This window comes from Panthera tigris, chromosome A2 (genome assembly GCF_018350195.1).
Source record: "Panthera tigris isolate Pti1 chromosome A2, P.tigris_Pti1_mat1.1, whole genome shotgun sequence".
Taxonomy (NCBI): Eukaryota; Metazoa; Chordata; class Mammalia; order Carnivora; family Felidae; genus Panthera; species Panthera tigris.
Window position 1 is genome coordinate 143,653,495 of NC_056661.1, and position 13,616 is coordinate 143,667,110.

Here is a 13,616-nt window from a genome sequence, read left to right on the forward strand (position 1 = left end):
CCGATAAAGTTTTTGTGAGGGGCTTCGCCACCTGGGGAGAGGATTGAAGGCTGTGGGTCTCTGGAGAAACTGCCTTGCTGTTCTGGCCAGCTCACCACTGTCTTGCCATAACCGTAGTGCATTTTCCTCATGTATGCAGAGAAACTGAGTGAACAATGGAATAGACTACTATTACTGCTAATTTGTAGTGCGTAGGAAAGGGGAGAGAGAAGCTCTGCTTATCCCCAATCCTCCCTTGCCTCTTCTTTTTTTCCTTTCCTGTTGTTACCCATCACATTCCTTGATGTCATGCCTGCCATTGTGAGCCGACAGGCCCTCCCTGGCCTGGTGGACAGCTTGTAAGTCAGGAGGGGAGGGGGAGCTGTGGAGGTTGGGGGGAGCAGTGGTCACACCAACACCTTGGAATTGGGCTGGGTCTGAGTGGAGCCCCAGAGATGTTCTCCAGCCCATTCTTCCCAAGAACCAATGAGTAAAATTAGGGGCCTCCCACCTGAGGTCAGGGAACCAGGCCCTGGAGTGGATCTGGGGGTGGAAGATGGCCTTCTTTGTCAACTGATTCATTCTCCAGAATTCAACTTGTTCTCCGACTCGGTGGTATTTGAAAGCAACTTTATCCAGGTACCTGTGTGCAGCTCAGAACCCACTTTCTTTCGCTTTCCAGAACTTGTTCCTAAGGATTGGTCCAAAAGTGCTGGTCCAAAAAGGCCTCCGAAAGCCCTGGGGAGGAGAAGGAGGCTGCTATGGCTAGGGACAACCAGAGGGTGTGGTCTGGATCCCAAGTTCAGCTCAGTTTGTGCCTACAGCATGATGGGGCTCCTTGAAGGTCATATGCTTTCAGGAAATAGAACTACAAACTGCAAAAGGGGACCTCAGGGCTCACCCTCCAGGCAGGGTCCGTGGGCCACTAGGGAAGGAATGGTTGGTTAGAGGGAATGAAGGTTGTTTTTAGAATCCCTGCTCTGAAATCCAACCTCCTCTCCATGGGATGGTTTAGAAATAGCCTTGTTTGAGAGCCAAGCCCCTAGAATCGGCCTTGCCCAGATTCTACATCCCCTAAAAGGCGGTGCTATGGCCATTGGAAGTTAGCATTTCTGGTCTGGGAAGCATGAGGCCACTGGGAGTATGGGATAGTCATAGGACATCTTGGGGCACCTGACTGGCTCAGTGGGTAGAGCATATGACCCTTTGTCTTGGGGTCATGAGTTCAAGCCTCATGTTGGGGGTAGAGTTTACCTTAAAAAAAAAAAAGTGTGTGTGACATCTTACTGAGGGCCTGCCCACCTACCTCCCTCTAGAGTTCTAGCTGGGATCTGCATACCTGTGCTCCTTTGCAGGTGCCGCATGACCAGCTTCTCAGGGTCTGTGTGCTGTGTGCGGGGCAGGAGATGCAAAGAGAGATCAGATGATATCCCTGGCCAAGGAGCTCATGAATTTGTCAATTTAAAGGGCATGTTATAACATGGTCACTGCTCAGAAAGCTCTGGCAGGTGGTTTGGACCAGCTCATCCCTAAAGCATGAGCAGAGAGAAGGGTGCTAGTGTCCGGGGAGTTCAGAGCACTTTTTGGAGTTTGGCAGTTGAAGAAGGCTCCCCAGAGGAGGAGGTGAAGCCCTTCTTGGAGGTATCCCTAAGACTTTGGTAAGTGGAGGAGAAGAGGGAGGACACTGCAGGCCAAGGGACTTCAGTTACCTGGGTGAAAGTGGGAGGCTAGAACCCATAGGGAGGGTCTGTGCTCAGGAATCCATGTGATGGGGGTCACAAAGCAGTGAGGACTCACAGGAGAGAGTGGAGACCATTTGAGCTCAATCAGAAGACGCGTTCACAGAGCAGCAAGCTACTCCCTGACGGAGCCCCCCAGATTTCAAAGAGCCGGTTCGCCGCTCCGAGCGCTCCCCGGTTCCTGCACTGCTCCCAGGGGGCTGCAGAGTGGGGCAATCAGCTGGCAGCCCGCGGGCGTGCTCCTTCCTAACACAGTCTCAGCGGAGGAAGAGCAGGGACGTGGCAGATCCAGACTCGGGATAGCGAATTCCAGTCATTTCTATTTGGGTGTGAGGTTTGGGCAGGAGGCTTATTCTCTTACTCTGTTCTCTTTGACCTGCTATTAAAACTGTGTAGATTCTCTGGGTGGACACTTAGTGATTCATGCAGCAGGAAACTCGGACCGTTCCGGGGAGGGCAAAGCCTGCCTGCTGGAGCTGCCCCGTGGCAGAGTGAAAAATTGACCCGAAAGGAATCACCCCACACAATTAGGTGGCTCCCTTTCTCCCCCCTCCTCAGTATCACCTCTCTGCCATCACCTGTAAGAAACATCACTCACAAACCTTTACTTAGCACTTACTCTCAGTGTGTGCCGCCCCTGTGTTTCGTTGTACATGTGAATGTCATTCCGCAATGTGGGCTCCAAGAAATGTTTGTTTTTGTTTTTTCCTTCAAAACGAAAATGGACTTTTCTTAGGAGCACCATCTATTCAGGTGTATGGGAACTGAAATTTCAGTTATTCCTGGGGCTCTCCCCTTGTCCCCAGCTCCACCATGGCTGTGAAATGGTGTCAATGGTCCTACAAAGTCTAGAACATTGGGAGAAGGCTCTCTGGTCGGTCACTCCCCAAATGTTCCTTACCTTACCTTGGTCCTTGTGGTTCCTTGGAGGCTTCTCTGCCCGCCCTGGACAGTGAGGTGGGCGTGTCTTAGCTGAAATACTGTGCCCAGTGCAAAGCATCCAGTCTCCCTGGGCTGCCTCTGATGCTGCAAGAGAACAGGTTCTCACGAGATCTAGCAACGGGCCCTCCCTCATCTTGCGGGAAGCTCCCCAATCATCCCTCAAGCTGGGCTGCCTGGGTCTGCCCCATTCACTAGCTCTTTCCTCACTCTCCTCCCCTTCTGGAACCTTCTTTACACAATCTCCCTTCCAGATCATTGGAAACCTGTGCTGGCTGCTTCTACCCGAGGATGGGGGAATAAAATGTCAATGCCTCTCAGCTTTTTCTTACTAACGCATCCCTTTAACGTTGGATAATGCAGAGGATGCAAAGGAGGGCAACACAGTTTCCTGTCGCCAATGAGCTGGTCTATTTGGAGAGACCCACAAAAAGGATGGATGCTGGTCATTGCCCAGGCCAGTGTGCCGCACACTTGCTCCGAGCATGTCCCCAAGTTAAAGTGCTGCTTTCCAGCACCTGTATTCTCCCACCCTTGCCTTCCTCTTTCTCCCTGACCCATGTACCTGGGCTGATTTCCAGGTCACTAAGCCCGGGAGCTGGATGGATGTCTATGAAGGTTCTACCACTGTGATCCTCGGGGTGACCTCCTCAGTGCCCTCCTTGCCACTCCCCAACATCCTCCTGATGGCCAACGTCACCTGGCCCCAGGGTCAGTTTTCCACCTGGAGCTCACCTGATTGTGCCCCAGTGGTCACCCTCAGCAGGTAAAGAAAGGCTGCAGAAGGGGTGGGATGACCGTACTGTTTTGCAGCTGGATTTTAGATAAAAAGAAAGGACAGTATATAAGCTATGTGTATACATGATGTATAGTGTATAAACTATGTAGAATTCATTCATTAAAAAACATGTCTTTCGTATCTGGATATACCAGACACTGTGCTTGGTGCAGTGATAGAGCCCTGGTCTCTGTCTCAGCCTGGTCTTTGAGGATCTTGGCTTCCTTTTATTTACTTTTATATTGTCACTATAGACTTAGGGGGTTTCCCCCGCAAAAAGGCGAGGGGTATGAAAGTCAGATGGGATTATGGAGTGTTACAATTGAAAAAAAAAAAAACCAAATACTGGATGTACAGGACACATCCACCCTTCTTACTGTCTCAGCAAGGTTAACTAGGATACAGGGAGGAGATCTGGATGGAAATAGGGTCAGAACACCTGAGTTCCAGTTCCTACTTAACGTGGTCTAAACTTGGGCACATCAGTTAGCTGTTCTGAGCCTCAGTTTCACCATCTATACAATGGAATGAAAAATATTCTTTCATCAAAGGGTGTGAGGATTGAATGAGAGGTTAGACATCGTCTATCAGCCATTGTTATTGATGTGGGCAGGTTCTTTAGTGATGAAGGCCCTGAAAGTCAGAGAAGAGTTAGTTTTAGTAATCATTCCCACTCCCAGACCATGAGCTTTCTCCCGTGGGCATCCCCCAAGCAGAGGCGGGAGCCTAGTGAGATGGGGCCAGGCTCTAGGTAGGCACGCATGATTGATCGAATGCATGATGAATGAAATCCCTGTGGGGATTTCCCGATTGTGTCCAGGATTCTCCCCCTGAAGTTTGTGGAACTACAAATCTGTGACCGGCTCCAACGCATCCTGAGGGTTAGGACAGTGACTGAAAAAATCTACTACCTAAGGCTCCACGAACACCACCCGGAGGCCGTATTTCAGTTCTGGATCCGCTTGGTGAAAATTCTGCAGAAAGGTCTGTCCATCACCACCAAAGACCCAAGAATCCAATTCACGCACTGCCTGGTGCCCAAAATGTCCAACAGCTCCACCGAAATAACAGTAAGTGGGGCCTCCCACCAAGACCTGCAGCGAGACGGGGGATGGGAAGCCCGGCTCCTTAGAGGATTGGTGGGCATTAAAGTCTGGTGTTGCAGGGGCAGACTTCGTCTTGAAGGGCCGAGGATACACACGCATCAAACTGGGGTCTACAAACATAAAAAGCAAATGAATTTCTTTTTCTGAAAAAAAGAGCTATAAAGTGGTTATCTCACTTAAAAATTGTTTTCTGTTGGGTTTTTTGTTTTTAAGTGTTAAAAAGGGAATAATGCTCACTGAAGAAAATTAGAAAATCACAGAAAAATCACCCGTACTTTCTCTCCAACCCCAAGCAATCACTTGGAACATTCTGGCATACTTCCTTCCAGTCTTCCATTTTATGTATTTTTTTTTTCCTTTTTTTGTTTGATCTTTATTAGGTTTTGGCATTAGAGTTATGCTGTCTTCTTAATATCAACTGAAGAATTTTGCATATGCTTTCACATTGTTGAATATATTGAAACTTTGAAAACATTTATTCTTTAACGTTAGAGGCTAGATTGAATTTGCCAGGTTCTTTTTTTTTTTTTTTTTAATGTTTGCTTGTTTATATATTTATTCTTTCTCCAATTTTTTACTTAAATTCCAGTTAGTTAACATACAGTGTAGTGTTAGTTTCAGGAGTAGAATTTAGTGATTCATCACTTACCTACAATACCCAGTGCTCATCACAAGTGCCCTCCTTAATGCCCATCACCCATTTAACCCTCCCCCTGCCCACCTCCCTCCATCAACCCTCTGTTTGTTCTCTATAATTAAGAGTCTGTTTCCTGGTTTGCCTATTCCTACCACCACCCCCTGATTTTTATTTGTTTTGTTTCTTAACAGTTTTCCATCTTTTTTTCCCCTAGATCACTTTTTTAAAAAATTTACATCCAAGTTAGTTAGGATATAGTACAACAATAATTTATCCATTTAGCCCATCCCCCCTCCCACATCCCCTCCAGTAACCCTCTGTTTGTTCTCCATATTTAAGAGTCTCTTATGTTTTGTCCCCCTCCCTGTTTTTATATTATTTTTGCTTCCCTTCCCTTATGTTCATCTGTTTTGTATCTTAAAGTCCTCATATGAGTGAAGTCATATGATTTTTGTCTTTCTCTGACTGACTAGCTTCGCTTAGCATAATACCCTCTAGTTCCATTCACGTAGTTGCAAATGGCAAGATTTCATTCTTTTTGATTGCCGAGTAATACTCCATTGTATATATATATCACATCTTCTTTATCCATTCATCCATCAGTGGACATTTGGGCTGTTTCCGTACTTTGGCTACTGTTGATAGTGCTGCTATAAACATGGGGGTGCTTGTGCCCCTTCGAAACAGCACACCTGTATCCCTTGGATAAATACCTAGTAGTGCAATTGCTGGGTCGTAGGGTGGTTCTATTTTTAATTTTTTGAGGAACCTCCATACTGTTTTCCAGAGTGGTTGCACCAGCTTGCATTCCCACCAACAATGCAAAAGAGATCCTCTTTCTCCACATCCTTGCCAACATCTGTCATTGCCTGACTTGTTAGCCATTCTGACAGGTGTGAGGTGGTATCTCATTGTGGTTTTGATTTGTATTTTCCTGATGATGAGTGATGTTGAGCATTTTTTCATGTGTCGGTTGGCCATCCAGATGTCTTCTTTGGAGAAGTGTCTATTCATGTGTTTTGCCCATTTCTTCACTGGATTATTTGTTTTTTGGGTGTTGAGTTTGATAAGTTCTTTATAGATTTTGGATACCAACCCTTCACTGATGTGTTGTTTGCAAATATCTTCTCCCATTCCGTCCGTTGCCTTTTAGTTTTGCTGATTGTTTCCTTTGCTGTGAAGAAGCTTTTTATTTTGATGAGGTCCCAATCGTTCATTTTTGCTTTTGTTTCCCTTGCCTCTGGAGACGTGTTGAGTAAGAAGTTGCTGTGGCTGAGATCACAGAGGTTTTTGCCTGCTTTCTCCTCCAGGATTTTGATGGCTTCCTGTCTTACGCTTAGGTCTTTCATCCATTTTGAGTTTATTTTTGTGTATGGTGTGAGAAAGTGGTCCAGGTTCATTTTTCTGCACGTCGCTGTCCAGTTTTCCCAGCACCACTTGCTGACAGACTATCTTTATTCCATTGGATATTCTTTCCTGCTTTGTCAAAGATTAGTTGGCCCTACGTTTGTGGTCCATCTCTGGGTTCTCTATTCTGTTCCGTTGATCTGAGTGTCTGTTTTTGTGCCAGTACCATACTGTCATGGTGATTACGGTTTTGTGATACAGTTTGGGGTCCGGACAGTCTTCCATCTTAAATTAATTTTTAACTTATATATTTGAGGATATAATAAATGTCTGAATGTTGCTTTTTTTCAGTTGAGATTATATCAGAAGCATTTTCCCGTTTCTTTTTAAAGCTCTTCGTACACATCATTTTGATAATTTCACGCCATTCCAGTAGTTGTGTGAATGAATTAAAATTTACTTTGCCATTCTCCTGTTATCAGACATTTAGAGTTGTTTCTAACTTTTCATTATGGTAAATGATGCTAGAACAAGCATTTGTGTGAATTGATCCCATTTCTGCTTGTTTTCTCAGAATAGATTATTAGAAGCACAATTCAAAGGGTATGAGCATTTTTAAGGCTCTTGATACATATTGCCAGATTATTTCCAGAAAGCTCATGCCAAAGTATACTCTCTCCAGTAATATGAGTGTCTATGTCACTGTGTCCTTATCACAATAGAGAAGAATAAATTTTAATAAATTTTCTAGTATGATAGGTGAAAAAGTAACAGCCCTTTGATTTTCAATGAGTTTGAACATCATTATACAGTCTTTTTGTGCTCTTTGGCTATTTCTCTATTGGCATTTTGTGTTTTTTTTCTAAACTGGTTTGTAAAATAAAGCTTTTTATATATCAAGAAGTTTAACCCTTGAATCACAAGTGTCTGTAAACCTTTCCCCCAAGGATTCGCTTTTTCCTCTCAGTTTATTTGAGGCTCCCCACCCCCCACCCCTTTTGACAGAGAGAAGGCTTTTCCAGGACCTGCTTAGGGTAGAAGCACAGAAAGAAAGAGGTCGGTAGGCTGGATTGCCTAACACCTTCAGATTTCAGAACCTAAACCCTTTCTTCCTCTTGTCTCAGTTGAAGGCCTTTCCGTATTACTATCACTGCCTTCCAAAGTCAGCTTCCCAGCCCTGCTGCTCTCGTTCTTAATGTTCAGGCACAGTAGCCATTGGCAGCCCAGCAGAGAGAGGACGTTATCCTGCCAGGGCCCAGTTGGGCTCTGATGATTCTGGGGCTTGATGCTTAAGGAACAGGTTTCCGGGTCGAGCCTGAAAGACTCAAGGCTGAGTCCCTTCAAGGTTCTGGCCCCAGGAGGCCGAGAACTCCAGGCAGACCTGGTCATCTGACTGTAACTTTCTCCACCCAGCCTGAAAGCAGCCTCCTGCCATCCGCCCAGCCCAGCGAAAGCTTCATGCTGTTGACAGCCGAGCAGACCAGTGACAGTTTCTCGAATATCACAGGGAGGCCCCAGCTCACAGCGGACAGGTGGGTCCCCCGTGCAGGCAGCTCCGGCATCCCTTCCCGCAGCACTGAGTCGTGGGTGGGGACGGTGGCACCCTCGGCCAAACTACCTCAGTTCCTTCTTTTTATTCTAGACCATTATGCATATGATTTCTCCCCTCAGTTTTATTATAAGCCTGTCAAAAACAGGGTTTGTGGCTGTTGGGTCTGAATATTCCCTAGGCAAACTGCAGTGCTTTCATAGACGGTGCTCAATAAAAAGAACGAGGGGTGAGTAAGTTATCAGAGGAGGGTGAGCTGATCAGGCAGGCTCATGGAGCTCCGTATCGACTATCTCCAAACCCGGTTCACCAGGGTCCCCCGGGTAAGACAGTTCTGAGTTCTCTTCACCTCACTTATCTGTTCTGTAAAATGGACAGAATAGACAGTAACCCAAAGCAGACATGACTCCAAAGCCGTTTACTAATTCACTAATTATATGAGACTCTTTGTGCAGCAAGCGATGGAAAACAAAAGCAAGATCACACAATCACTACATTGAACAAGTACAACTTGCAGGATACCATCAAAATGTAAATTTATTTTGGGGGCACCTGGGTAGCTCAGCCGGTTAAGCATTTGACTTTGGCTCGGGTCATGATCTCACGGTTCGTGGGTTCAAGCCCCGCGTCGGGCTCTGTGCTGACAGCTCGGAGCCTGGAGCCTGCTTTGGATTCTATGTCTCCCTCTCTCTCTGCCTTTCTCCCGCTTGTGCTCTGTCTCTGTCTCTCTCTCTCTCTCAAAAATAAACACTAAGAAAGTTTTTTTAATGTAAATTTATTTTTGTCTTCCCTTTATAATTTTTTCAGTGGGAGTTTTCTTCTTGCCCTTAGATAAAAGCTGATTCTCTGACAGGCCCCCTAAGCATATGGGCTCCCTCTTAGAATATAAAAGGTCCTCTGGTCCCTTTAAATTGCCAAAGAAGCATCAATTCTGAAATTAAAATGTGGCTGATAATTACCAAAACTCTGAACCGTTCACACCTTCCCTCAGTCTGGCCTCATGTTAAGATGGCCCTTCACGGTGGGCACTGGGTTTTCACTCCTCTTCTCCTTCTGTTTCCTAAACTTAAAAAAAAAATTTTTTTAATGTTTATTTATATTTTGAGAGAGAGAGAGAGAGAGAGCGGGGGAGGTGCAGAGAGAGACAGAGACCGAATCCGAAGCAGGCTCCAGGCTCTGAGCTGTCAGCACAGAGCCAACACGGGGCTCGAACTCATGAACTGTGAGATCATGACCTGAGCAGCAACTGTATGCCCAGCCGCCTGAGCCACCCAGGCACCCCCTGTTTCCTAACTTTAAAGCTAATTTTTTCGCTTAGAAGCTTCCTTGGGTTCTTTAAAGTCCCACACCTGACACCCCCCTCACCCCCAACTGCGACTCTGACACCTTCCTTTCCTCCAGCCACCACCCCCCTCAGGCTCTGGCTGTAAGGGCGTTCTCTTGGCTTACAATGGCTCCAGGCTGGCTCTCTCTGTCTCAGGTATAGTCCACGTCTGGCCCTCAGGAAATGTCCTCTCAGACTTTGATGAGCCCCTGGACACAGGAATGACTCCTCTTCACTCCTCCACCCAAGAGACCTATTCTTCCACCTTTCCCGCCCTTCAGATTTCCTGCTCAGGACTTGTGTCCCTACCTACGGGGTCTCCGAGGACCCCTGCTTCCAGGGGGCCCCAGTTCAAAATCTCTGGATGATCCTAGGAAGCCCCTCTCTTTCAGCTTCAGGGGGAAAAGGCAGCAGCTTTAGACAAGGGACTCTCCACACCCCTTCTCTCTCTCAGTGCTGTTTTAGCCTCCCTCTGGGGCAGGGTCCCCGTGGTGGTCATGCTGGGCTGCTCTCCCAGGTCATTGCGTGCCTTTATATGTGCTTTCCAGTCTTGTGGTTCTCGGGTTTTGTTTTGTTTTGTTTTGTTTTGTTTTGTTTTGTTTTACTTTCAAGATAGTTGTATTGAATTATAATGCAAAATTTTCTCTTTTGGATACTCTTGTTATTTGAATATTGGCTCATCTTTGCCTATCTAATAGAGCTGTCATTTTCTCTTTTTCTTTCTTTAAGCTCTCCTTCTATTCTTTTCTTCCTCTTAAGGCACTGTCTGCTTTGTTTGCTCTTGTATTCTTTCTGGCTTAGGCTTCATTTTGGAAATAATTGTTTCTTTAAAAATGTTTGATTCTTACCTCAGTTTCATCACCCCATTTACAAATCTTTTAAGTTCTGATTTGGGTGGCACCCTCATATAGTCTATCACTTTCTTAATTTCTTTTAGCTCATTTTGAAAAAAAAAATTTTTTTTAAGTTTATTTATTTTTGAGACAGAGAGAGACAGAGCAGGAACGGGGGAGGGTCAGAGAGAGAGGGAGACACAGAATTGGAAGCAGGCTCCAGGCTCTGAGCCATAAGCCCAGAACCCCAGGCGGGGTTCGAACTCACGGACCACCAGACCGTGACCTGAGCCGAAGTCAGACGCTCAACCGACTGAGCCACCCAGGCGCCCCTCGTTTTGAAAGGCTAGGTTGTACTTTTCATTTGTTTTGCAGGCATATCTTTTTAGTGTGCTTTCATTGTAAGCATTTAGTATGCTTCATATACTTTGTTTTTCTCATATAATTTTGTGTGGCGTTTGATTACTATCCTTTTCCGACAGTTATTTTTAATGTGAAAATGATCTTCCTGAACCTTTGGGAATGACGGTCAGTCAAGGTTGCTTTCTGGTTTGATCTCTAGAGCTCCCTCTTGTGTGGCTTTTGGGAAGTGTTGATGGCCTTGTACTTCTAGGGCTGTGATCCTCTCTCCTGTCTTTAGCTGATCTTTCTCTTTTCTTTGCTTTTATTCTTCCCATCCTACTCAATTTGGATCCCATTTCCAGTGGCTTTTCCTTAGTGTGAGGCTGTGTCTTGCAAGAGAGAGTGTTCCGATGGCTTCAAGAGACCATAAGGCACGTAGGGCTCCAGCCTCTTCTGACTTTACCGCAGCCAGGGCCCTCGCACTTATTTCCAGTTTCCTCCTCCTCCAACTGTCCCGGGCACTTTCCACTGAGAACCTGTGGGGGGAATAGGAGCTCCCCTGTTTTCAGATACATCAGATGCTCTGTTGCTGCTCTGTGCGTCCTCGTACACAGATATGGACAGATACGCAAGATAACCGTCTGAGTCTTGGAGGAGTCTGTAGCTGGAATTTTTTTTATCCTGAGATTTCTCAAACAGGCCTTTACCTTTGGGACTCATGTTGGCCTAAACTGAAGTGGGTAAAACCTAAGTCCGGGGCCACCAAGACTGGCAAGTCCCTCGGGCACCCCCAGCTTCAGCCCACACTTTGCCAGTCTTTAATTTTTGACCCCTGGGATTGTTCTTTGCTTTTTGTGGGCTTAACAATACACTTTAAATTATGTGATTATATTTTATCTAGCATCTCTAGGTGTTTTATGGCAAAGATTTTTTAGACTATTTGGCCATTTTGCCAGGCTCTGGCTACATAACTCTAAACTTATTTTCACTTAAAAAAAAAAAATCATCGCATCTTATCTTTGAATAGTTACAGTGTGAGTGATTTTTATTTTCCATTTGGTGCTTTTTTGTGGTTTCCCTTGTTTTCATTTTTTTTTTTAATTTTTAGAGAGAGAGAGCAGGGAAATGAGGCAGAGGGAGAGAGAGAGAGACTCTCAAGAAGGCTCCACACTCAGTGAGGAGCCTGGTGCGGGACTCAATTCCACGACCCTGGGATCATGACCTGAGCCAAAATCAAGAGTCAGATGCCCAACTGACTGAGCCACCCAGGTGCCCCAACATGGTTATTTTAAATGAAAAACAAAAAACAAATCAGGGGTTCCTGGGTGGCTCAGTTGGTTAAGAGTCTGACTTGGGCTCAGGTCATGAGTTCAAGCCACGCACCGGGCTCTCTGCTGTCAGCACAGAGCCCACTTTGCATCCTCTGTCTCCCTCTCTCTCTGCTCCTCCCCCCCCCCAAAAAAAAAATAAACGTTGAAAAATAAAATAAAATTTTTAAAATAAAATAAAATAACCATGTATTTCACTTAGAATCAAAATTTTTAAAAATGTTAGCCACACCCTGTGTTTTTCTAGGCACATTCAGTGGCTGTAACTTTTTTCAAAGCTGTTACTGTTTTTGGAGAACTGTCGTGAGGTTTTCTTTTCCTTATGCTGGTAACTGTCAGGTTATAGTGGGCATCAGGCAGATCCCACGGGGCTCAGATCTTGCCTCTGAGTCTTAGTTAACAAATTAGGTTCTCACCACATAAAAAGTGGTACTTAAGATTTGGAGGGGTATCTGTTCCACTCCAGCAGAGCAGACCTTAGCCGGAGCCTCCCTCCTGCTTGGTTTTCTTTGTTCAAGTCGCGCTCTCTCTCTCTTTATGTTTACTTATTTATTTTGAGAGAGAGGGAGAGTGAGAGAGCGTGTGCATGTGAGTGGGGGAGGGGCAGAGAGAGGGAGAGAGAGAGAATCCCAAGCAGGCTCCGCACTGTCTGCACACAGATCTCACGGGTTCAAACCCATGAACCCGTGAGATCATGACCTAAGCTGAAGTCGGACGCTTAACCAACTGAGCCATCCAGGCGTCCCCAAGTCTCTCTTGATACATCATACCATTTATACGTGTCGTCCCGGGCCATCATTCCCACATCCGCATCTACACTCAAGGCACTTGTACTGGAAAATATACAATTTAGAAACAGTTTTTTTTTAATTAAACTTTTAACAATGCTTTCTCTTTCTTTTATTGCTTTCAATGACTCCAAAATTCCTGGGCTCCAACAGTAACACCAATGTCGCCATCAAAATAGACAATTTGGACAGCTCTAAGACCCCCTTGCGGGTGGCATCTCCAGTCAGTTTGAAAATACCCATGAGAGCTGCCTTGAGCCACAGCCTCTGGGAACAAGAGAATCCAGATGAGCACTTCCTGCAGGCTCCGGTAGCCAGTTCCCTAGGAGAGAACTTTTTTGGACCCTGACACCTATCCAGAACAGGGCGATCTTCCCTAGCTTCATTCAGTGCGCTTGCTACAATCTCCTATCAATGCTGTTTTCCCACTGTGGGCCAAAAGACCGTGGGAGAGGTATGAGGGTGCTTATAACACAGTGCTTTGTACTTCCACCAATAAACCTCCAAGTGAGTTCCTAGTTGTTACGGGCTGTGCTCTGCAGGGCTTCAGGCTGGGGATGGACCGATTAGGAACGGGAGCTCACCCCTTAGGAAAATAAATGGGAAAAATGTTCTGTCTGCTCAGCTGGAACCCCAAAGCAGCCAAGCAGAGCCAAGAAGTCCAGTCCAGAGGAACGGGCCTGAGGAAAAAGCCAACTTCCTCATTCAGGGGGGTAGGGGGAAACAGAGGCAGGGCTGCTGCAAAGCCAAAGTGAGAGAAATCTTGACAATGATGCCGACCAACTATGACGATGACCACCAGTGACCAGGAGTCCTAACGGATTTGGCTTTTCCTAGCCCGGGCCTAATGAAAGCAAACTGGAAGACACAGTATCTGTGTGTATGAGGGGTGGGGCAGGAGCTCTGGCCAGCCTCTGGACAAATGGC

The 13,616-nt window shown here is 46.0% G+C and overlaps 1 protein-coding gene across 2 annotated transcripts; it reads left to right on the top strand.

Annotated features, from left to right (window-relative positions):
* The first annotated feature begins 360 nt into the window (after positions 1–360).
* Positions 361–13,207, top strand: FAM71F2 (family with sequence similarity 71 member F2). 2 transcript variants are annotated; one of them, XM_042971648.1, is made up of 6 exons: positions 531–618; positions 1,335–1,637; positions 3,239–3,423; positions 4,256–4,505; positions 7,939–8,057; positions 12,843–13,207. In XM_042971648.1, exons 3-6 carry the CDS (start codon positions 3,260–3,262, stop codon positions 13,036–13,038), a joined length of 729 nt encoding a protein of 242 aa, XP_042827582.1. In that variant the 5' UTR covers positions 531–618; positions 1,335–1,637; positions 3,239–3,259; the 3' UTR covers positions 13,039–13,207. The 2 variants fall into 2 exon arrangements, with proteins under 2 accessions (XP_007078113.1, XP_042827582.1); XM_007078051.3 differs by lacking the exon at positions 1,335–1,637 and having other exon boundaries at positions 361–618.
* The last annotated feature ends 409 nt before the right edge of the window (positions 13,208–13,616 follow it).